The sequence below is a fragment of the Ranitomeya variabilis genome, chromosome 8, assembly GCF_051348905.1.
Source record: "Ranitomeya variabilis isolate aRanVar5 chromosome 8, aRanVar5.hap1, whole genome shotgun sequence".
NCBI classification, from domain to species: Eukaryota; Metazoa; Chordata; class Amphibia; order Anura; family Dendrobatidae; genus Ranitomeya; species Ranitomeya variabilis.
In genome coordinates this window covers 189,298,354-189,323,983 of record NC_135239.1, presented here as the reverse complement: position 1 = coordinate 189,323,983, position 25,630 = coordinate 189,298,354, and the positions used below count along the sequence as shown (strand labels likewise).

Sequence of the window (25,630 nt, the reverse complement as noted above, 5' to 3'; positions counted from 1 at the left end):
AGAAGATAATGAGAAGGTTTAATGTTATATAGAAAATGTTTGATAATGTTGATAGACAATGAGGATAGAAGGTGAACCCTGAGTCCTCCTAGGAGCCATATAGAGATGGCTCAGTGCTCTTAAACTGAAAGTAATGTTATGTTCTATACTGTGTATAGTAGTTGAAAAAACAGAAGGCTCGGGCTGAAAGGAGCGGCCCTGTAAGAAAGGAGAGGCAGTAGGTCTGGTGCCGTTAGGACAGGCGGTCCTGCAGATTTAAAGAAGGAGAATGTAAAAGTTAAATTGCCTTATAATGTGATTATAAGAAGGTCTTTAGCGGCTTCAGAGTGTACGTCCTTAAAGGCAATGTTAAATTATTGTTCAACAATTTTGCACTTAGTAGAATACCCGGTTGGGTAAAAGAAAGTTATTTATAGGATGTTGCTATGATATTTAACCATGTTTGTAACGTTCAAGCGTCCTCACCTCCCATAAAGGGAAGCTCTGTTTAAATATACTTATTGTTATTGCACTCAACAAAACTGTATGTCTTTTTGCTAACTTGTATTGTTGTTTTCTTCTCAGTCCCGGAGTACTGTGTTTAACCAGGGGGGAGTGCAGCGCCCCAGAGTCCTGGTCGTTGCAGTACTGTGGCTCCGCCACTATGGGGAGCTATGGTGCGTCTGATGGCACTGAAGGAGTTCATCTGATCAGGTATCACAGACACCAATACATTTCACAGCCGGGCCTCTGGGGGGAGCTAAGGGTTCTATTCACTAGGCCACTCCCCACCATGGTGGGTAAACTGGGGGTCAGGCAGGAAGTTAGTCAGAAAGCTGACTGGGTTGGAACCAGGCAACACCTTGTGGCAGAGGGTGTTGTGGGGGAAGATACAGTAGGGTCTCTGTCAAGGGTGGGATCCTGACAGAGGCTTGGCAACTTGAACGAACGTAACGGGACCGTGCCTGCTCAGGATAGCGGCGGTGCCCAAGGAAGGACCAGAAGCGAGATAGATTGTGCTGAGTGAGAAACGAGATCAAGGCAATAAGGAGAATACCAGTAGGGGTCGTGCTGTAAGACCGAGGCAACACCCTACTGAGGCGCACTACCGGTGGCCGGAACGCCGAGGGAGTATTACAACATCCAGCTTCAAGCGATACTCTAAACAGCGGCAGGACAGTCAGTCTAAGGCGGGCTGTCTCATCTAAATCACCTATGCAGTCTTGGGGGGCAACTTGTGGAGAGGGGCGACTCTAGGGTCCCGGAAGAGCTCCGAGCCTACCCGTCAAACGGGTGCCGTCCCAACCATAACATCAGGGAGGGACGGAGGATTAGCAGAACATCATCTAATCGAGTTGTGAGGGAACTTAAGAAACAGACACAACAGTTGTGGGGACTTTCCGTAAGCACAGCAGGGAAGGACCGCAACACATAGCGCTAGAAGGAAGGCACAGATTTCCACCTGCTAAGAGAACTCTGGAGGTGCCATTGGACCGGCCGGACTCGCGCAGCCTGGTTATCCAGATTCTGGACTGAGGACCCAGAGATCTTCAGTAAAGAGGTAAAGAGACTGCAACCTGGTGTCCTCGTTATTTACTGCACCGCACCACTACAGCTTCACCACTATCATCCGTCATACTTATGTACTGTACGCCCCTCGGCAGGGTCACGGACCGGGCCTAGCCACCGTGACAACCCCAGAGCAGAGACTCAGAGGCCCGGTACCGGGTACCCCTCGGCCCTGCGGCAGTGGGGGCGCTACAGAAGCATTAAAAAGGGGTTGTCCGGGACTTTTATATGGATGGCCTATCCTTAGAACTGGTAATCACTAATTGATCGGTGTAAGTGCGACACTTGGCGCACCTGTTAATCAGTTGTTCCCAATACCGGTGTCGGGCCGAAGTACTCAGTTGAAGAGCTGCACAGCTCCCTCAACATACCGGGGAATGTCAAATAGGGGGCAAATGTGCCGTAGCTAGCCTTGACTAATATGTGGTTGATGGAATTGTGCTGTGCAGCTCCGCAACTCAGCTTTTCCCAACGCCAGTGGTATTGGGAACAGCTGAGATGCCAGGCGTCATACTCCCTCCGATCAGATATTGATGACCTATCCTAAGGATAAAAATCTTGGACAACCCCTTTAATGGGGCATATTGATGGCCTGGTACCAACACTTCCAGTTCCACAATGACACTTCTAACAAACTAATGTTTATCAGACCATGTGTTGTTTGTGGTCTTGTAGTTCAGCCCTAATCAGATGGTTCCAAGAGTCGACATCACATGGAACCTATGGAGAGATGTTGGTGCTGTTTATGGACAAACTCAGCCATATTTTTCGAATACTTGAAAACCCATTTAGATTGTAATGTTTCTGTCCGTGGGGCCCTCCTGACTATAGGCCTAATTCCCATAAAGGTTAGCATAGATGTAGCTACAACCGATGCCTATGGCTAAAATCTTATTAACACAGGACTACCTTGGGACATCCCTGGACCCATTGCCAAAATGCAACACTAAGTATAAGTCACAAAATTAAAGAATAAAACTGATTGATGACTGATAATCAGCTACCGAAATCTAAAAATTTACTGTTTTGGCCAATATTTATACCAAATTTGCGGTTGGCTTTAGTGGATGGCACAATTACAACCCAACATTAGCATCTGACCGCAATGGATGACTTCTCTAGGGGGACAATACTAATGTCTTTTTTCCAGGCCTTCGGGGATTTAGGGTATTAAAGTCTCAGTCCACATGACTGACCTGTTAGGCGTGGTTCTTCTATCACACTGATAAGTCAGAGAGACAAAGCGGTCTCATTACAACAATACACATTTCCAATAAGAACCATTAGCTGAAAATCCAACTTTGTCAACACACTTATGGCCCATTTGACGTGATACAATTTTCTTAAACCTCCAGTGAACCATCACCAACTCATTACATGAAATCATGGGAATGACTTAAATTTCTACATGATCCAACCATAATAACCATTAATCTGGTACCATAAGGAGACTTGACCCAGCACAGGTCCTGCAGCCAAAGAAGGCTATGTGTCGTTGGTACATTGCAGCATAATACATGTGAATGGGGTCATAAAACTGTTATCCCACTACACCTACTAGCAGCAGCCGTACTACGTATCTGCTGTAAATATACACACATTTCATACTGATTGAGAAATAACTGTATTGATTTTTTTTTTATATTTAGCTTTTATAGTAAGAAAATATTATTTATGTTAGGTTATTGCCACTCATGCAATATGTAAGGCCAGGTTCTCACAACCATATGAAAAATCATCAGAGTTTCACCCAGAATCTTGGCCGATTTTTTTTCTCACTTGTTATCCGTGTTCAATGCGTTTTTTGTTTTTTTTTCACAGCAGCAGCTATTAATAATTTCCAAGATGATTTACAGTTTCCTATGTTACGAAATTACAATATAGCCTTAAAAAAATAGAATGCTATACTGTGGCTCTGTATGGCATTCAATTTTTCTTGTGCACCCACAGAGGGAGAGGGTCGCTCTTCTTCCTATGCACTCCTCTCCCCCCTGCATATCTCTCTCCCCATGGGTCGCTCTCCCTCCTATGCACTCCTCTCCCTCCGCATGTCTCTCTCCCCATGGGTCACTCTCCCTCCTATGCACTCCTCTCCCACCCTGCATGTCTCTCTCCCCATGGGTCGCTCTCCCTCCTATGCACTCCTCTCCCCCCTGCATATCTCTCTCCCCATGGGTCACTCTCCCTCCTATGCACTCCTCTCCCACCCTGCATGTCTCTCTCCCCATGGGTCGCTCTCCCTCCTATGCACTCCTCTCTCTCCTGCATGTCTCTCCCCATGGGTCGCTCTCCCTTCTATGCACTCCTCTCCCCTCTGCTTGTCTCTCTCCCCATGGGTCGCTCTCCCTCCTATGCACTCCTCTCCCTCCTGCATGTCTCTCCCCAAGGGTCACTCTCCCTCCTATGCACGTCTCTCCACTCTCCATGTCTCTCTCCCCATGGGTCGCTCTCCCTCCTATGCACTCCTTTCCCTCCTGCATGTCTCTCCCCAAGGGTCACTCTCCCTCCTATGCACGCCTCTCCCCTCTCCATGTCTCTCTCCCCATGGGTCGCGCTTCCTCCTTTGCACTCCTCTCTCCCCATGGGTCGCTCTCCTTATGCACTCCTTTCCCCCTTGCATGACTCTCTCCCCATGAGTTGCTCTCCCTCCTACGCACCCCTCTCCCCCTGCATGTCTCTCTCCCCTTGGGTCACTCTCCCTCATATGCACTCTGCTCCCCCCTGCATGTCTCTCTATCCATGGGTCGATCTCCCTCCTATGCACTCCTCTCCCCCCTGCATGTCTCTCTCCCCATGGGTCACTCTCCCTCCTATGCACTCCTCTTCCCTCTCCATGTCTCTTTCCCCATGGGTCGCTCTCCCTCCTATGCATTCCTCTCTCCTGCATGTCTCTCTCCCCTTGGGTCGCTCTCCCTCCTATGCACTCCGCTCCCCCCTGCATGTCTCTCTCCCCATGGGTCGCTCTCCCTTCTATGCACTCCTCTCCCCCCTGCATGTCTCTCTCCCCATGGATCATTCTCCCTCCTATGCACTCTTCTCCCCCTGCATGTCTCTCTCTCCATGGGTCGCTCTCTCTCCTATGCACTCCTTTCCCCCTTGCATGACTCTCGCCTAATGGGTCGCACTCCCTCCTATGCACTCCTCTCCCCCCTGCATGTCTCTCTCCCCTTGGGTCGCTCTCCCTCCTATGCACTCTTCTCCCCCTGCATGTCTCTCTCTCCATAGGTCGCTCTCTCTCCTATGCACTCCTCTCCCCCTGCATGTCTCTCTCCCCATGGGTTGCTCTCCCTCCAGTGCAATCCTCCCCCTGCTTGGATGCATGACACAGCGTGCTGCACCAACTAACAGAATCGTTGCAGCCTGCCATCCTCGGTGACTTTCTACTTGTCAGTATAACTTTGCAGTCACCAACAAAATGGCTCCGCACTGTGTTCCTAAATGTCATCCTCTCTCCCTTAGCAAACACCCAGAAGGGGAGGAGAGGAGTGACGTCACGCACATGTCAGCAGATTCAGCCCATAATTACTGTAGTGCAGTAATGTGAGCTAGTTGTACACTAGGTTTTTGTTAAATTTCAGTAACTGCTCCCCCTAGTGTTTAAAAGTGGAAATGCCAAACCTTTTAAAATTATTTTTTATATTTTACTAAATTATAAACTAATAATAATATTTTTTAAGAGAATGTAAACATTAATTCTTTACATTTTTTCAATTGGTGAAAATCTTTTTCTAGTTGGCACCTTCCCTTTAAATGACCCTGTCTCATCCAATTTACAGAAAAAAATAGTGCATGTTGCAATTTATTGTTTCAAAAAGAGTAACTTTTCTCCTTGTGGAGACTGAAATACTGGCTCTGGCATGCCAAGACAGGGAGGCTTATTTGGTGTGCAATGCTCCTCTGGAAAACTAAATATGCAAATTACCTCTTCAGAGAGGAAGAGGACCTGAACTCTATAGCGCCACCTGTTGGAAGCAGCGATCCTACAAGTCAATATTGACCCTTTAACGAGCCTTGCAATATGACTTAGGATAAAAGCCAAACTACAATCTCAATTTGCAGACACGGTGTTTCGGGATATTGCCCCTCATCAGTGCAAAGTATGAGATCTGATCTGACTAAGTGAGAGGCTCTGGACTGATGTCTAAGGGGTAACGTTTCTCCTTCTGGAGATTGACATATCGGCTCTGGCATGCCAATGTAAGGAGGCTTGTTCGCTGTTCAGTGCTCCTCTAAATGCAATGCGGTGAAAAAGAAAAATCGCCACATTTAATGACATTGGTCAGAGTGCGATCTGTTTTGTCCGGACAGCACTTGATCCAAAAATATGGTTGTGGGAACAGTGATGCACAGTACCAGTTATGTCCTGCAGGTGGCGCTCAATGACTTAAGAATTTCAGTGGGCTGACTATTGCTAGCCATACAAGACTGTCAGATTATATATTTGGGCAACATTTACCAACCACTGGCTCTTCAATAACTGTGTGGTTGGGGATATAGTGCAGCCACAGAACAGGTGCATGAAGGTGCAGTAGCCACTTCCCTAAGCTGCTCGTTTCTGAATATATTATTTGCACTGAAATCTGAGTTGTTTGCTTACGGTGAGAGAAATGAGAACTTCTTGTGTGGCCTCCACTTAGCAAATCCAGATGGTATTTTATGTTTATCTTCCATAATCTGCTATTACATAATTCCCTGTGAAATAATTCAATTTACCTTGAACCGATACGGATATTTTCCATAATAAGAGATAATATTTGCTTATTGATTTGATGACTTCATGGTCAGCGTGACACAAGCATTCCGGGCTGATACTTTCCATTCTGCAAAGATTCCTTTGTTTATACTGTTACCCCATTCTAGGGGGTCTCTGGGATCGCTATCTTACTTGTTGTACGGGGTACTGACGCTGAAGTCGTATCTCAACCGTTAAAATTTAGCTAAATTACCACTGTCAGGGGCATATTTTATTATTTAAATACATGTATTTGGGGCAACAACAAAAAAGAGAATTTTTGTGTTTAATTAAAAAATGTTTACACTTTTTTTTCCCAGGCATGTTCAACTTTGATGTGGTCTATGGTCATAAATCAGCTGAGCGAAACTCAGAAAAAAAGATATAAAAGGTACAAATTCTCCATCAGACCGTTATAGCGGCTCACCGACAGATTCTCAGTTAACTCATTCTGCAGCAAGCACAACACAGAGGCTATAGAAGACAAATAGGACAAATTTTTTTTAATAGAACCCAATTGCAGAAATTATTTTTTTTTTAGCCCTAATTGAATGCATCTACTAAAAAAAAATAAAAACTTTGTCCCCAATGGTGGACAACCCCACAACAAAATATGGATGTATTATGCCATCATGAGATTTACTAGGAACCTTCGGGGAGTGCTCCTCTTCATTTTGGCTTTTTTTTTGGTCCTTGCCTTCCCAAATGCTAAAACTTTTTCTTTTTCAGTTGGTATCAGGGATTGTTTTTTTTTACAGCACGATATGTATTTTATAATCATTTAATTTTTTCTTTTTAAATCTTTTTCTTCCAAATGACGTAAAAACTGCAATTCTGTCGTCTATAATTTTTTTTTTCTTTCCAATGTTTACTGTATGGGATACAAATACTATTTTATTAGTTTGGACAGTTACACATGCAGAGTTACTAATAATGATTTTTTTTATTTTATTTTTTTTATTTCACATGAAAAATCTATATACCGTAAGTGTTTATAGTCTTTACTAGATGGTGGCCCGATTCTAACGCATCGGGTATTCTAGAATATGTATAGTAGTATATAGCACAGCCCACGCAGTATATAACACAGCCCACATAGTATATAACACAGCCCACGTAGTATATAACACAGCCACGCAGTATATAACACAGCCCACCTAGTATATAACACAGCCCACATAGTATACAACACAGCCACGCAGTATATAACACCGCCCACGTAGTATATAACACAGCCCACGTAGTATACAACACAGCCACGCAGTACATAACACAGCCCACGTAGTATATAACACAGCCCATGTAGTATACAACACAGCCACGCAGTATATAACACAGCCACGTAGTATATAACACAGCCACGTAGTATATTGCCCAGCCACGTAGTATATAACACAGAGACGTAGTATATAACACAGCCCACGCAGTATATAACATAGCCCACCCAGTATATAACACAGGCCACGTAGTATATAACACAGCCCACGCAGTATATAACACAGCCCACGTAGTATATAACACAGCCCACATAGTATATAACACAGCCCACGCAGTATATAACACAGCCCACGTAGTATATAACACAGCCACGTAGTATATTGCCCAGCCACATAGTATATAGCACAGAGACGTAGTATATAACGCAGCCCACGCAGTATATAACACAGGCCACGTAGTATATAACACAGCCCACGCAGTATATAACACAGCCCACGTAGTATATAACACAGCCCACGCAGTATATAACACAGGCCACGCAATATATAACACAGCCCATGTAGTATATAGCAATGTGGGCACCATATCCCTGTTAAAAAAAGAATTAAAATAAAAAATTGTTATATACTCACCTTCCGGCGGCCCCCGGATTCAGCCCAGGCCTTTAGCGATGCTCCTCGCGATGCTCCGTTCCCAGTAATGCATTGCGGCAATAACACGTGATGATGTAGCTGTCTCGCGAGACTGCTACGTCATCTCCGGTCATTGCCGCAATGGATTCTTGGGACTGGAGCGTCGTGAGGAGCGGGAAAGACGCCGGAAGTTGAGAAAATAATGATTTTTTATTTTTTTAATTATTTTTAACATTAGATCTTTTTACTATTGATGCTGCATAGGCAGCATCACTAGTAAAAAGTTGGTCACACAGGGTTAATAGCAGCGTTAACGAACTGCGTTACACCGCGTTATGCCACGGTATAACGCAGTCCGTTTAACAGAGTGCTAAACCGCTATGGGGGCGCTGACTGGAGGGCAGTAGGGAGGGGGTACTGACTGGAGGGCAGTAGGGAAGGGGAATTCGCGGCTGGACTGTGCCTGTCGCTGATTAGTCATGGCCGGATGGCCGCGACCAATCAGCGACGCAGGATTTCCGTGACAGACAAACAGATGGAAGTACCCCTTAGAGTCGATTAAATAGATAGATTTTATTCATTTTTAAACCAGGGATCAATGTGCTGTAATACTGTAATATTACAGTGCATTGTAAATTTATAGATCTCCTATGAAGCCCAGCCACAGACTGAGCTTCATCTTCATAGGTGTACAAACATGGCAGACAATGAGGTTTTCAGTGGGCACTCGGATGTCAAAGCATTGCCATCCGCCACCTGCCAATGAGGGAACTGTGGTGCTTTAACAAGTGCCACATCCCCTTTATGATTGATCAGGCACAGCGCCCTACATTGTGTTGTGGTTGTGTCTGGTACTGCAGCACAGTCATATTCATTTGAGATAACCTGTGAAGAATATTTAGAGTAGATATGTTCCATTGGTCGTGAGCCCTACGGCCATTGTCCATTTCCTCCCCAGATTACTACTATTTAAATAAATAAATATTATATATATATATATATATATATATATATATATATATATATATATATATTTATATATTTATTTATTTATACATCAAATGCATGTATTTGGGGTTAAAATCAATTTTGCAATGGAGTCTTAAAACAAATATTGCACCATTCAACTTCTCCAGACTTTGTTTTGCTGTGCATTTAACTTGAATGTGGTCTGTGATCATAAATCAGCTGAGAGGAGCTCAGAAAAAGACATTAAAAAAGTTGGAAACTTTCAGATCATTCAATCTTATAATGGGCTCACTGATGGATTCTTGGTTAACTCATTCTGCAACCAGCAGTAAACCGTAGAACACCGAGGCTATAGAAGGCAAACATGCAAAAATACTTCTATGAAACCTAGTTTTATTTTAGTTTTAACCCCAAATGCTGTACATGCATTTGCGTAAAAAAAAAGAAAAGAAAAGAAATAGTCCGCAAAGGTGGACAACCCCTTTAAGCTTTATTTACATAAGGAATGTCCCATAAATAAACAGCACCAGTGACTTGTATTTAGTGCCATTATTTTGCCGCTTATGGTAGGTGACAGGTATGATTGAAGAACAGCAAATACAGAGTAGACGCCTGACTCCGTAAGGACATCTACATCCTCTTAAATAAGGAGGTGAGGATTTAAGGATAAGAATATTACACCAAGCAGTAGACAAATATTGACAGCGAAGGGAAGTAACCGGCAAGAAATGTATAGATAGTTTCGAGGTCAATGCCTTGTAATACTCGATGTTATCACCAGCCCATGGGTAAATAGCGCACGGGACATGTCCCAACCTGCTCACGGTGCAAGAAGAGCGAGTTATAAAGAGAGGACACTGTACAGCATTATAAATAACAAAAACTGACTGGCACTTCCAAGCTAATGTGAACAGGTGCATAGTAGGAGCAGCCACCTCCATATACAATATACAATGGAAGTTGCACTCTGTTGTGCTAAAGCATGTAGACATGGAATATATGAAATAGGAATAGGAATACTGCTCTGGATAATAATAAGAAATTGAGACACTTAGCACATAAATTGGCAAATTCATGCATGCCCAGCAACCAACGACAAGGTGGTCTCTATTTTTTCTTATTATGCAGAGCAGTATTGCTATTCATATTTCATATATTCTGTGTCTACATGCTTAAGAACAACAGATTGCATGGAATATATGAAATATGAATGGAATATATGAAATATGAATATGCTATGTCATGCCCATTACAACGTATGGAGCATGTGTGATGCCTATTATACTGTATGGAGCACTATGTGGGGCCATTATACTGTATGGAGCACTATGTGGGGCCATTATACAGTATGGAGCACTATGTGGGGCCATTATACTGTATGGAGCACTATGTGGGGCCATTATACTGTATGGTGCACAATGTGGGGTTATTATACTGTATGGAAGACTATGTGGGAAGCACTATACTGTATGGATCACTATGTGGGGCCATTATACTGTATGGAGCACTATGTGGGGCCATTATACTGTATGGAGGACTATGTGGGGCCATTATACTGTATGGAGCACTATGTGGGGCCATTATACTGTATGGAGCACTATGTGGGGCCATTATACTGTATGGAGTACTTTGTGGGGCCATTATACTATATGGAGGACTATGTGGGAAGCACTATACTGTATGGATCACTATGTGGGGCCATTATACTGTATGGAGCACTATGTAAGGCCATTATACTGTACGGAGCAATATGTGGGGCCATTATACTGTATATAGTAGCACTATGTGGCCCCATTATAGCATATGGAGCACTATTTTGTGCCCATTATAACATATGGAGCATAACATGGGAGAGAAGCAGGACAAAGGCACAGCTGTATGACCTCAGGTTAATGAAGCTGCACACACACCAGGGATTACGGGTGCCACTTCCAAAGAAAGAGAATCTGTATGTCCATAGAAAAGAAAGCGGATTGGCACATACCGTCCAGTGCAACAAAATCCTTTATTGTGACATCATCATACCAACAGCAGGCAGATAAAACAGTTGCACAAATACAGACGACGATCGTTTCACGCTTACATTGCGGTATGTGCCAATCCGCTTTCTTTTCTATGGACATAACATATGAAGCACTATGTGATGCCCATTATACCTTATGGAGCACTTTGTGATGCCCATTATATCGTATGGAGCACATTATACCACATGGATCACTACTTGGGACTCGTTATACTGTATGGAGCACTATGTGGGGCACATTATAGTGTATGGAGCAACATGTGGTGGCTATTATCCTGTATTGACCAGGGTTCATTATACTGAATGGAGCACCATTTTGGGCCATTATAATGTATGGAGCACCATGTTGGGCCATTATACCATATAGAGGACTATGTGGGGCCATTATAATGTATGGAGCACCATGTGGGGCCATTATAATGTATGGAGCACTATGTGAAGCCATTATACTGTATGGAACACTTTTTGTGGCCATTACACTGAATGGAGCCGTATGTGGGGCCATTATACTGTATGGAAGGTAATAAAGGGACCCGTTATACTGTATGGAGCACGTTTTGTGGCCATTATACTGTATGGAGTGCTGTGTGGGGTTTACAGTTGGAGATTTATACTGTGATGGGGTCACCATTCCTTGTCAGAGAGGGGATTGGAGGGTACAGTAGTGTCATCATACCGTGCAACTGGAGGGTACTTTAGAGAAATTCACTGTGGGGGTGTCATACTGTGTTTGGGGGACACTTTTGTTTGCGTCATACTTTATCTGTATTGTTCAAGGTTTTTTATCATTTATTATTACATATTTAAATTAGACCATGTAGCTATATGCTTTTTAATGCTCTTGCATAATATATTATATTATTCCAATATTTTATTCAAAGATCTATTAATTAGAATGTACTTTGCTTGTGGGACAGCCACATTAAGTTTGTTTCCATATGGAAAAGTTTATTGTAATATTTAATAAGGAAAAACTTCCGCAATTGTTTACTTTTTTTTTTAATAAATATCAAGGTTGGCCCGCGACATTGTCCAAACTTTTAATTTTGTCCCTTTGTCTATTTGAGTTTCACATCCCTGCTCTAGATCTACCAGCACTACTTTCTCTTGATCAGTCAAGAATATAAATTCCAGCTCTCACTGCTCCAAGTCCTGTCTGTTCAGCGGTCATGGTGTGATGACCAGGGTAAAATGCCTAGAAAGCTGAGCGCCCTGGTATTGAATAATAATCAGGACATCAAGGGCTGCTACAAAAGTGACATGATTATAACAAAACTCAAAAAATTAAAGGACCAAAGAAAGATTCAAAACATAATTTTTATTCATCCTCTATGGATTCTCCATTTTTATTTAGTAAGATTGCTAGCATTGTCATCATAAACAGAAAAGGTAGGTTTTTATTTTTTTAATTTTCCATACCACTATTTAAAAATAAATAAATAATAATAATGATAATATACATATACAGGTGCTTCTCGCTAAATTAGAATATAATCAAAAAGTTCATTTATTTCAGGTCTTAAATACAAAAAATGAAACTCATATATTATATAGAGTCATTACAGAGTGATCTATTTCAAGTGTTTATTTCAGTTAATGTTGATGATTATGGCTTACAGCCAATGAAAACCCACATGTCATTATCTTAGTAAATTAGAATAAATAAGAAAAAACACCTGCAAAGGCTTCCTACGCGTTTAAAAAGGTCCTTTAGTCTGTTTCAGTAGCTCCACAATCATGGGGAAGACTGCTGACTTGACAGATGTCCAAAAGGCAGTCATGGACACACTCCACAAGGAGGGTAAGCCACAAAAGGTCATTGCTAAAGAAGCTGGCTGTTCACAGAGTGCTGTATCCAAGCATATTAACCCCTTCATGACCTTGGGATTTTCCGTTTTTCCGTATTCGTTTTTCACTCCCCTCCTTCCCAGAGCCATAACTTTTTTATTTTTCTGTCAATTTGGCCATGTGAGGGCTTATTTTTTGCGGGACAAGCTGTACTTTTGAACGACATCATTGGTTTTACCATGTCGTGTACTACAAAACGGGAAAAAAATTCCTAGTGCGATGAAATTGCAAAAAAAGTGCAATCCCACACTTGTTTTTTGCTTGGCTTTTTTGCTAGGTTCACTAAATGCTAAAACTGACCTGCCATTATGATTCTCCAGGTCATTATGAGTTCATAGACACCTAACATGACTAGGTTATTTTTTACCTAAGTGGTGAAAAAAAATTCCAAACGTTGCTAAAAAAAATAAAAATAAAATAAAATTGTGCGATTTTCCGATACTCGTAGCGTCTCCATTTTTCATGATCTGGGGTCGGTTGAGGGCTTATTTTTTGCGTGCCGAGCTGGCGTTTTTAATGATACCATTTTGGTGCAGATAAGTTCTTTTGATCGCCCGTTATTGCATTTTAATGCAATGTCACGGCGACCAAAAAAATGTAATTCTGGGGTTTCGGATTTTTTTCTCATTACGCCGCTTAGCGATCAGGTTAATGCTTTTTTTTATTGATAGATCGGGCGATTCTGAACACGGCGATACCAAATATGTGTAGGTTTGATTTTTTTTTTATTGATTTATTTTGATTGGGGCGAAAGGGGGGTGATTTAAACTTTTATGTTTTTTTTATTTTTTTCACATTTTTTTAAACTTTTTTTTTAAACTTTTGCCATGCTTCAATAGCCTCCATGGGAGGCTAGAAGCAGGCACAGCACGATCGGCTCTGCTACATAACAGCGATCATCAGATCGCTGCTATGCAGCAGAAAATCAGGTGTGCTGTGAGCGCCGACCACAGGGTGGCGCTCACAGCTACCGGCGATCAGTAACCATAGAGGTCTCAAGGCAAGGACCTCTATGGTTACAATACTGAAGCATCGCCGACCCACGATCATGTGACGGGGGTCGGCGATGACGTCATTTCCGGCCGCCCGGCCGGATGCGGTAGTTAAATGCCGCTGTCTGCGTTTGACAGCGGCATTTAGTTAAATGCCGCTGTCAAACGCAGACAGCGGCATTTAACTAGTTAATAGCGGCGGGTGAATCGCGATTTCACCCGCCGCTATTGCAGGCACATGTCAGCTGTTCAAAACAGCTGACATGTCCCGGCTTTGATGCGGGCTCACCGCGGAGCCCTGCATCAAAGCAGGGGACCTGACGTCGGACGTACTATCCTGTCCGACGTCAGGAAGGGGTTAATGGAAGGTTGAGTGGACGGAAAAAGTGTGGTAGAAAAAGGTGCACAAGCAACTGGGATAACCGCAGCCTTGAAAGGATTGTTAAGAAAAGGCCATTCAAAAATTTAGGGGAGATTCACAAGGAGTGGACTGCTGCTGGAGTCATTGCTTCAAGAGCCACCACACACAGATGTATCCAGGACATGGGCTACAAGAAGGTACAGACTTTGGCTGAAATTCAGTCCTGGCATTTGAAATCACACAGACCCATGTTGTCCCTGTACCCAATCACCAAATGGGATATATTACTAACTAGCTGTACTACCCGGCTTCGCCCGGGTTAATGACTGCTGTTAGCAAAATAGAATGTGTTAACAAAAATTTATTCTGCACACAAAAACCACAAAACAAATAGATAGAAATGTAATTATTAAAAGGCAAAAACTAAGCAAATAGAAGCATTTCACAACATATATTAGCTTTGTTATACTGAGAATGTCTTTGTTGCCTATATTAACCAATCAGAGCTCAGGTTAATTAACTGTAGCAAAATAGAAGCTGAGCTGTGATTGGTTGCTATTGGCAGCCTGATAAATCCCCAGCCAACAGGAAGCCCTCCCCCCTGGCAGTATATATTAGCTCACACATACACATAATAGACAGGTCATGTGACTGACAGCTGCCGTATTTCCTATATGGTACATTTGTTGCTCTTGTAGTTTGCTTATTAATCAGATTTTTATTTTTGAAGGACAATACCAGACTTGTGTGTGTTTTAGGGCGAGTTTTATGTGTCAAGTTGTGTGTGTTGAGTTGCGTGTGGCGACATGCATGTAGCGACTTTTGTGAGATGAGTTTTGTGTGGCGACATGCGTGTAGCAACATTTTGTGTGTTGAGTTGCATGTGACAGGTTAGTGTAGCAAGTTGTGTGCAGCAAGATTTGTGCATGGCGAGTTTTGCGCATGGCGAGTTTTATGTGTGGTGCATTTTGAGTATGTGCAAGTTTTGTGTGAGGCAACTTTTGCATGTGGTGCAACTTTTGTACATGTGGCAATTTTTCTGTGTGTGCAAGTTTTGCATGAGGTGAGTTTTCCATGAGGTGAGTTTTGCACGTGTGGCGAGTTTTGCGTGAGCCTAGTTTTGCATATGGCGAGTTTTGAATGTAGCGAGTTTTGAGTGGTGACTTTTGTGTTTCGACTTTTATGTGGCGAGGTTGGTGTGTGTGTGTGGTGAAATGTGTGCTGAGGGTGGTATATGTGTTCAAGCACGTGGTAGTGTGTGGCGCATTTTGTGTTTGTGTTCATATCCCCGTGTGTGGTGAGTATCCCATGTCGGGGCCCCACCTTAGCAACTGTACGGTATATACTCTTTGTCGCCATCGCTCTCATTCTTTAAGTCCTCATTGTTCACATCTGGCAGCTGTCAATTTTCCTCCAACACTTTTCCCTTCACTTTTTCCCCATTATGTAGATAGGAGCAAAATTGTTTGGTGAATTGGAACGCGCGGGGTTAAAATTTCACCTCACAACATAGCCTATGACGCTCTCGGGGTCCAGACGTGTGACTGTGCAAAATTTTGTGGCTGTAGCTGCGACGGTACAGATGCCAATCCCGGACATACACACATACATACATACACACATTCAGCTTTATATATTAGATATACCTGTATGTAATCTCCTGTATATAGTATATACCTGTGTGTCATCTCACCTATATATAGTATATATCTGTGTGTCATCTCCTGTATATAGTATATACCTGTATGTCATCTCCTCCTATACATAGCATATACCTGTGTCATCTCCTCCTGTATATACTATATACCTGTAGGTAATCTGCTCCTGTATATAGTATATACCTGTGTGTCATCTCCTCCTGTATATAGTATATACCTGTATGTCATCTCCTCCTGTATGTAGTATGTACCTGTATGTCATCTCCTCCTCTATATAGTATATACCTGTGTGTCATCTCTCCTGTATATAGTATATATCTGTGTGTCATCTCCTCCTGTATATAGTATATACCTGTGTGTCATCTCCCCTGTAAATAGTATATACCTGTGTGTCATCTCCTGTATATAGTATATAGCTGTATGTCATCTCCTCCTGTATTAGCCCTCGTTCACACGTTATTTGGTCAGTATTTTTACCTCAGTATTTGTAAGCTAAAATGGCAGCCTGATAAATCCCCAGCCAACAGTAAGCCCACCCCCTGGCAGTATATATTAGCTCACACATACACATAATAGACTGGTCATGTGACTGACAGCTGCCGGATTCCTATATGGTACATTTGTTGCTCTTGTAGTTTGTCTGCTTATTAATCAGATTTTTATTTTTGAAGGATACCAGACTTGTGTGTGTTTTAGGGCGAGTTTCGTGTGTCAAGTTGTGTGTGTTGAGTTGCGTGTGGCGACATGCATGTAGGGACTTTTGTGAGATGAGTTTTGTGTGGCGACATGCGTGTAGCAACTTTTTGTGTGTCGAGTTGCATGTGACAGGTTAGTGTAGCAAGTTGTGTGCAGCAAGTTTTGCGCATGGCGAGTTTTGCGCGTGGCGAGTTTTATGTGTGGTGCCTTTTGAGTATGTGCAAGTTTTGTGTGAGGCAACTTTTGCATGTGTTGCAACTTTTGTGCATGTGGCAATTTTTCTGCGTGTGGCAATTTTTCTGCGTGTGCAAGTTTTGCGTGTGGCGAGTTTTGCACGTGTGGCGAGTTTTGCATGTGGAGAGTTTTGCGCGTGGCGAGTTTTGAGCGGCGACTTTTGTGTTTCTACTTTTATGTGGCGAGGTTGGTGTATGTGTGGTGAAATGTGCACTGAGGGTGGTATATGTGTTCGAGCACGTGGTAGTGTGTGGCGCATTTTGTGTGTGTGTTCATATCCCCGTGGTGGTGTGATTATCCCATGTTGGGGCCCCACCTTAGCAACTGTACAGTATATACTCTTTGGTGCCATCGCTGTCATTCTTTAAGTCCCCCTTGTTCACATCTGGCAGCTGTTAATTTGCCTCCAACACTTTTCCTTTCATTTTTTCCCCATTATGTAGATAGGGGCAAAATTGTTTGGTGAATTGGAAAGCGCGGGGTTAAAATTTCACCTCACAATATAGCTTTGACGCTCTCAGGGTCCAGACGTGTGACTGTGCAAAATTTTGTGCCTGTAGCTGCGACGCCTCCAACACTTTTCCTTTCACTTTTTCCCCATTATGTAGATAGGGGCAAAATTGTTTGGTGAATTGGAAAGCGCGGGGTTAAAATTTCACCTCACAACATAGCCTATGACGCTCTCGGGGTCCAGACGTGTGACTGTGCAAAATTTTGTGGCTGTAGCTGCTACGGTTCAGATGCCAATCCCGGACATACACACATACATACATACATACACACACACACACATTCAGCTTTATATATTAGATATTACCCTGGATGGAGGAAAGGAAAATTTTCTACAAGACCAATATTTCTAATGATACCTGTGGCCTGCTGGGGTAAGTGGCGGAGTCAGCAACTTTGTGCTCCATCACACCTCTTAACAGTATGGATGTCTTGAGAACACCGATTCTGTTAACAATGTAGCAGACAAGGCAGCCCATGACCAGACAGGCCCTTATGGCATTTGCTAGAATTGCCAGATTGCCAGACCGGCCCTGGCTATAAGTGTCACATTCCTTGTGTCAGCCACTCGTGACCAATAGACAACGCCAGAAGCGTCTTACCTGGGCCAAGGAGAAAAAGAACTGGACTGTTGCTCAGTGGTCCAAGGTGTTGTTTTCAGATGTAAGTACATTTTGCATTTCATTTGGAAATCAAGGTCCCAGAGTCTGGAGGAAGAGTGGAGAGGCCACAATCCAAGCTGCTGGAGGTCTAGTGTGAAGTTTCCACAATCAGTGATGGTTTGGGGAGCCATATCATCTGCTGGTGTAGGTCCACTGTGTCTTATCAAGACCAAAGTCAGTGCAGCCGTCTACCAGGAAATTTTAGAGCACTTCATGCTTCCCTCTGCCGACAAGCTTTTTGGAGACGGAAATTTCATTCTCCAGCAGGACTTGGCCCCTGTCCACACTGCCAAAAGTACCAATACCTGGTTTACAAACAACAGTATCACTGTGCTTGATTGGCAGCTAACATGCCTTATATAACCCCATAGAGAATCTATAGGGTATTGTCAAGAGGAAGATGAGACACCAGACCCAACAATGCAGACGAGCTGAAGGCTGCTATCAAAGCAACCTGGGCTTCCATAACCCCTCAGCAGTGCCACAGGCTGATCGCCTCCATGCCACACCGCATTGATGCAGCAATTGATGCAAAAGGAGCCCAACCAAGTACTGAGTGCATTTACTGAACACACATTTTAGTAGGCCAACATTTCAGATTTTAAAATCATTTTTCAAGCTGGTGTTATAAAGTATTCTGATTTACTGAGATAATGACTTTTGGGTTTTTATTGGCTGTAAGCCATAATCATCAACATTAACAGAAATAAACACTTGAAATAGATCACTCTGTTTATAATGACTATCTAATATATGAAATAAATTAACTTTTTGATTATATTCTAATTTAGTGAGAAGCACTTGTATATGTACAGTATGTGTATATATATATACACATATACATACTGTATATACATACATACATACGTATACACGATATATACACACAGAAGTCTTACAATTCTCTTAATGGCCACTAGATTGTAAAGTGCTTCAGAATATGTTGGCGCTATATAAAGTTTATTATTATTATTATTATTATACTGGAATCAGAGGTCCTGATTCATCAAGACCAGCATTTTTCACAACGGTCTTGTTGACAGGGAGAGATGGAGGTGCCTCTTAATGAACCAGGCATGGCATGAAGTGGCATAAGAAGCACCGACACGTGTCATGAATTTGATAAGCAGGAGTCACCACACCCTGACGACTTTGTCAAAAATGGATGAAAATGCCGTGACAAAGCCTAAAGTCGCCTTGCATTGACCAAAAATTTTGGAACTTTTCAAAGCTTTTTACGCCATTTTTTTTTGGCGTAAATGCGGCCCGTGATGAATCGGGGCCAGAGTTCCTGTTCTGTACAGATGACTTTGCAGCAGTCTCATTATCATCGCTGACAAGATTACAATAAAAGGTAACACCTCTGGAGTAGAAAAATACAGATGAGCCCTCATTCATAATAAGTGATGTCACAACTCCCCTCCTCTTCCTCCCTGTACAGGAACCTTTTCCCAGCTTAGACGTCACTTCCACACAAACTATTAGATTGGGAATCAGTATTAGCATTATCAAACATTTAAAAATATATATATATTTAATGCATTTAACAGAAAAACTTGGTTTAAACAATTGTTCACTTTTTGGTAGCACATTCCGTTTAAATGGCCCCGTGTTATAGTCACCCTATAATATGGATCCTAACATGCTCTGATTACAATGTTCTCACATACAGGTCCTTCTCAAAAAATTAGCATATAGTGTTAAATTTTATTATTTACCATAATGTAATGATTACAATTAAACTTTCATATATTATAGCTTCATTATCCACCAACTGAAATTTGTCAGGTCTTTTATTGTTTTAATACTGATGATTTTGGCCTACAACTCCTGATAACCCAAAAAACCTGTCTCAATAAATTAGCATATTTCACCCGGCCAATCAAATAAAAGTGTTTTTTAATAACAAACAAAAAAAACATCAAATAATAATGTTCAGTTATGCACTCAATACTTGGTCGGGAATCCTTTGGCAGAAATGACTGCTTCAATGCGGCGTGGCATGGAGGCAATCAGCCTGTGACACTGCTGAGATGTTATGGAGGCCCAGGATGCTTCAATAGCGGCCTTAAGCTCATCCAGAGTGTTGGGTCTTGCGTCTCTCAACTTTCTCTTCACAATATCCCACAGATTCTCTATGGGGTTCAGGTCAGGAGAGTTGGCAGGCCAATTGAGCACAGTAATACCATGGTCAGTAAACCATTTACCAGTGGTTTTGGCACTGTGAGCAGGTGCCAGGTCGTGCTGAAAAATGAAATCTTCATCTCCATAAAGCATTTCAGCCGATGGAAGCATGAAGTGCTCCAAAATCTCCTGATAGCTAGCTGCATTGACCCTGCCCTTGATGAAACACAGTGGACCAACACCAGCAGCTGACATGGCACCCCACACCATCACTGACTGTGGGTACTTGACACTGGACTTCAGGCATTTTGGCATTTCCTTCTCCCCAGTCTTCCTCCAGACTCTGGCACCTTGATTTCCGAATGACATGCAAAATTTGCTTTCATCAGAAAAAAGTACTTGGGACCACTTAGCAACAGTCCAGTGCTGCTTCTCTGTAGCCCAGGTCAGGCGCTTCTGCCGCTGTTTATGGTTCAAAAGTGGCTTTACCTGGGGAATGCGGCACCTGTAGCCCATTTCCTGCACACGCCTGTGCACGGTGGCTCTGGATGTTTCCACACCAGACTCAGTCCACTGCTTCCTCAGGTTCCCCAAGGTCTGGAATCGGTCCTTCTCCACAATCTTCCTCAGGGTCCGGTCACCTCTTCTCGTTGTACAGCGTTTTCTGCCACATTGTTTCCTTCCAACAGACTTACCATTGAGGTGCCTTGATACAGCACTCTGGGAACAGCCTATTTGTTGAGAAATGTCTTTCTGGGTCTTACCCTCTTGCTTGAGGGTGTCAATGATGGCCTTCTTGACATCTGTCAGGTCGCTAGTCTTACCCATGATGGGGGTTTTGAGTAATGAACCAGGCAGGGAGTTTTTAAAAGCCTCAGGTATATTTTGCATGTGTTTAGAGTTAATTAGTTGATTCAGAAGATTAGGGTAATAGGTCATTTAGAGAACCTTTTCTTGATATGCTAATTTATTGAGACAGGTTTTTTGGGTTATCAGGAGTTGTATGCCAAAATCATCAGTATTAAAACAATAAAAGACCTGACAAATTTCAGTTGGTGGATAATGAATCTATAATATATGAAAGTTTAATTGTAATCATTACATTATGGTAAATAATGAAATTTAACACTATATGCTAATTTTTTGAGAAGGACCTGTATAAAGGCAGGAACAATAAGCCAGTGATTACTTCCCAGCACTGGCATCAGTGGAATTTGATATTTCCTGTAGTGCGTAGACCTGTCAGCAAGTGCCGTACTACTTGTTGATGGTTTCCACCTTGTTGAAGATGGAACAGTATTTGATGCTACCATGTCCTGCACCAAAATATAAAGCAAATGTCAGGAAGACTTGTAAGTCTGATCTTAGGCCTCATTCAGACATCAGTAACTTTTCTTATGGGTTAAAACAAAGACCAGATTTTATATATTTGATATAAGTTATCCTCAGTGACTACATGATGTCTCCAAAATAAAAAAAAAAGCGGTGAATTGATGCTATTTACTAGTTCAGGGTTTGTGTGAAGACAGAATTGCCCCAAGGAAACAAATACTTAATACTTGGAGAGAAGGTTCCAGGAGGAAGCGGGCAGTGTGACAAGCACTGAGGGCTGGAGATCCTATTGTCAGCCCTGAATAAGGAGAGGAAATCTCACCCCTGGCAGGAAGAGCCTCAGCAAATATCTCAGCAGGGAATTCCTGAGCTGTTCCTCGGGGTGTTTTTTCCCTAAACACCATTTATTTACATGCGTATGGATTGTAGACACTGAGACAAAACAGAAGCTGAGGATCCTAACAATGATCCCAGGGGCGTAGGTGTAAAACTTCACCTATGACAGATGCTGTAAAGTCTGACCTTTCAGTTTTCCCTATGAGGCCTCGTTCACACCTTCAGTATTTTACATTGGTATTTGCAAGCCAAAGCCAGGAGTGGGTGATAAATGCAGAAGTGGTGACATGTTTCTATTATACGTTTCCTCTGATTGTTCCTTTTCTGGTTTTGTCTTATAAATACTGATGGAAATCTGATCCAAAATTCAAAACTGATTTTGTTTTACATGCAAAAAAAAAATCACTGATGTCCGAAGGAGCAATAATAAAATATTTGCTATTGTATGCTCCACCTTGTAACTTGGTGGCAATGAAGCATATGGGGTGCAGAATAACAAAAAGTGCTGAGTGCTATGCGATGATTTATCGGACAGCACTTGGCCCAATGTTATACTATTGGGGCAGTGCAGAGCTGATATTTTTTACTTATGTCGATTCTCATCACGGGAATACAGATCACAAGACTATGGGTGCATGTGAAGCATCGGACTGCACTCGGATGTCTTCCAAGTGCAGTCTGCGGACTCAGACAATGGAGAAGATGGAGAAATTAAGTTTTTCTTCTCTGCACGGGAGAGAATCGGATCACACTCAGCCCAATTCTCTCGCATTAATCATCGCCCATGTGACCCAGGCCTAATAATATGACATAAACATCCCTATTTCCAGCCACAATATCTTGTAAAAGTGAAAAAAAAAAGGAATAATATGGCCCGAGGCTGTGTTCAGGTAGAGTTATTTATTTGTTCCAGAAAAAAAACGTCTAATAAGCTCCAGCAAAATGAAATGAACAAAAGGAGACCCCGAAGTGTTTTTGAAGCGTTTTTTTGTTGTTGTTTTGTTTCTTGGCTGTTTTTGGAGCTTTTCAGCTAAAAAAAAAATCCTCAAAAAAAAAAATCCACAGTCTGTGGCCTGTAACAATGTTCATGAGGAGTTTTTAGAGATTTTTTACTAAGCAGATTTGCTGCAACTAATCCTCCTGAAACTTCTTATAAAACTTGTGCTATTTATTTCTATGGGGATTCCAGCTTGCTGTTTATGAGGGGGGTTTTTTTGAGTATTTTTTCCTGAACTCACTGATTTAATTGTCAAATCTAAGGGCTTGTTCACACGTTCCTTTTTTTGCTGCGGATTTTTCAGGTGCGGATTTGGAAAAACCGCAGTGCAAAACCGCGGTTTCTTCTGCGGATTCCTCTGCGGGTTTTCAACAGCACTTTCCTATTGGTGCTGGTGGAAACCCGCTGCGGAATCCGCAGAAAGAATTGACATGGTACTTCTTTTTTTCCGCAGAAAATCCGCGCGGATTTTCCAGCAGAAAAAAGGAAAGTGGGCACAGCGGTTTTTGTTTTCCATAGGGTAACATTGTACTGTACCCTGCATGGAAAACGGCTGCGGCAAAAACCGCAACGTGTGAACATAGCCTAAAAGCTGCAAATAAAAAAAACCAAAACAGAACAAAAAACACTTCAGAAAAAAGAAAAACTCCTCCAAAACATTCTGGAAAAACAGGATTCCCTCTTGGTTGTACAGAAAAATGTGCAACAGTTTTACCACACGACATAGCCTAAGCCTTCTATGCTTTTATGTCCTGCCTGCCCACACCGTCCCTGTCAGACTGGAGCAGCTGAAGTCTCCTGCACATATGAGGGGAGGCAGAGCTGCCATGACACCCGCGTCTCCTCCTCACACAGGCGGCTACTGACTGACAGCAGTGCGGCTGCAGTGTGCGCTCTGCTCCAGCAGAGGGCGGAGCTCGGCACGGCTCTACACCGCATGCGCAGTGCACAGCACAGACCAGTCTCCCCTGGGCTGCAGAGCAGACCATGGCTCCGTGTCTGCGGCTCCTCATCCTTGCGGTATCTCTAAATTTACCTATATACCCGGGCCCGGGCTGTGCGGCTACCGGGGGGCTCCGGAGACCTCCTGCGGAAGCCTGTGCTCCAAAGGTTAGTGCTCTCCGGCTGGGAGAAACTTCGCTAAAACTTTGCTGAAAGTTTTGTCCGGACTTGTAAAGTTTTCCCAGTGTGTGTATAGGACCGGATCCCGGGGCAGATGATGGGCATTGTAGTACAGGAGCTGTGTGGGTGATAGTGCCTGCTGGTGTCTACTTACTACAGCAGTGTATACTATATATAATGTGTGTGTGTGTATCTATGTACATATATGGTATATAATGTATTCTGTACATATATGGTGCACTGTTATGTGCAGGTATATACTGTATTATGTGTATGTATGTGTATGGTATGTATATTATATGGCATACTTTTGTGTGTGTGTGCGTAATATATGTGTGTATGTTCATGCATGTATGTGTGTGTGTGTGTATGTATATATATATATATATATATATATATATATATTATGATAGGGTACTGTTATGTGCATGTATATACTATATATGGTGTGTATATACATATATGGTATATAGAGTATTACGTGTATATTATATGTATGATATATACTGTGTACACTGTTATGTATGTGTGATATATAATTCATACTGTAATGTGTGTATGTATGTGTATGTATATATGTGTGTGTGTATATATATATATATATATATATATATATATATATATATATATATATATATATTATAGTATTGTCTCCATTCTGCTAATTGTAGCCTATATCATTAGCGATGTATGTTTAAAGGCGCTCACAGGGGAACACCGGTGATACCCAGGGCATAAGTAGTGTAAAGTAGATGACATGTATAACTATGTGTTATATTTATCTGCAGTATTATACATAAATGTTTACATGTGACACCACAATCCATAGAAGTCGATGTAGATATGTTTTGCATCCGTGACCGCAGGTGATCTGGCATAAAGTCCAGATTTGGTTCAAACTTCATGTTCTTTCCCACAAACTGCAATGCAAAAAAAAAAGTGAACCTTGAACATATAAAGTAATTTATTTCTAGTTGTGTAACTTTGTATTGTTGTGTTTAGTAGGTGTGAAGTATCAGTACAGTATAGAGATGGGTAATTAGAGAGTAACTGGTTGTGACTGACGTTTTTGCTGTGTAATGTATGTGGTGATGGAAGGGAGCAGGGTCAGAGTTACTTGTGGATTGATTCCAAGTTTTGTACTTCCACATTTTGACAGCTCCGGGATAATGGGGCGAGTTCTAATATAGTGGCTGCTGTGCTTGTGGCTTTGTCGTTCGTTTTGTACCAGAATCATCAGGTGATGAATGGATCCAGATCAGAGATTGATTACTAAGGTCCAGCTCCTCCTCTGTATTTTTTTTTTAACGGAATTGGATGAATGGTTGAATACAACATAAAAACTTTTATTGAATTTATATGCAAAACCATCATTTTGTATGGAGGGTTATTTGTGAATTTGGCATCAAGCTGCACTTGTAGATGACATTTGTGTACTAAGACTAAGTGCACACAACGTTTTCAGCTACTGTTGGGTGTATATTTTCTCAGGTTATGTATCCGACAGTGAGGACAGCCCGGATGGCAGCTGTCCAGTAAAAGGTCCTACTGTAAAAAAAAAAAAAAAAAAAAGTAATATACTGCATCATATGTAGTATTTTTTTTCCCCATGGGATCCTTTGGTAGATGGATAACC

The 25,630-nt window shown here is 42.3% G+C and overlaps 1 protein-coding gene across 2 annotated transcripts in view; it reads left to right on the top strand.

The window, feature by feature from the left end:
- Positions 1-23,645: 23,645 nt before the first annotated feature.
- Positions 23,646-25,630, top strand: part of IL17RD (interleukin 17 receptor D) — a 77,871-nt gene continuing 75,886 nt past the window's right edge. For both annotated transcript variants that reach the window (XM_077278546.1, XM_077278547.1), the window contains exon 1: positions 23,646-23,982. In XM_077278546.1, coding sequence (XP_077134661.1) covers positions 23,860-23,982 — 123 coding nt within the window. In that variant the 5' untranslated portion in view covers positions 23,646-23,859. The remainder of the gene's footprint in view (positions 23,983-25,630) is intronic.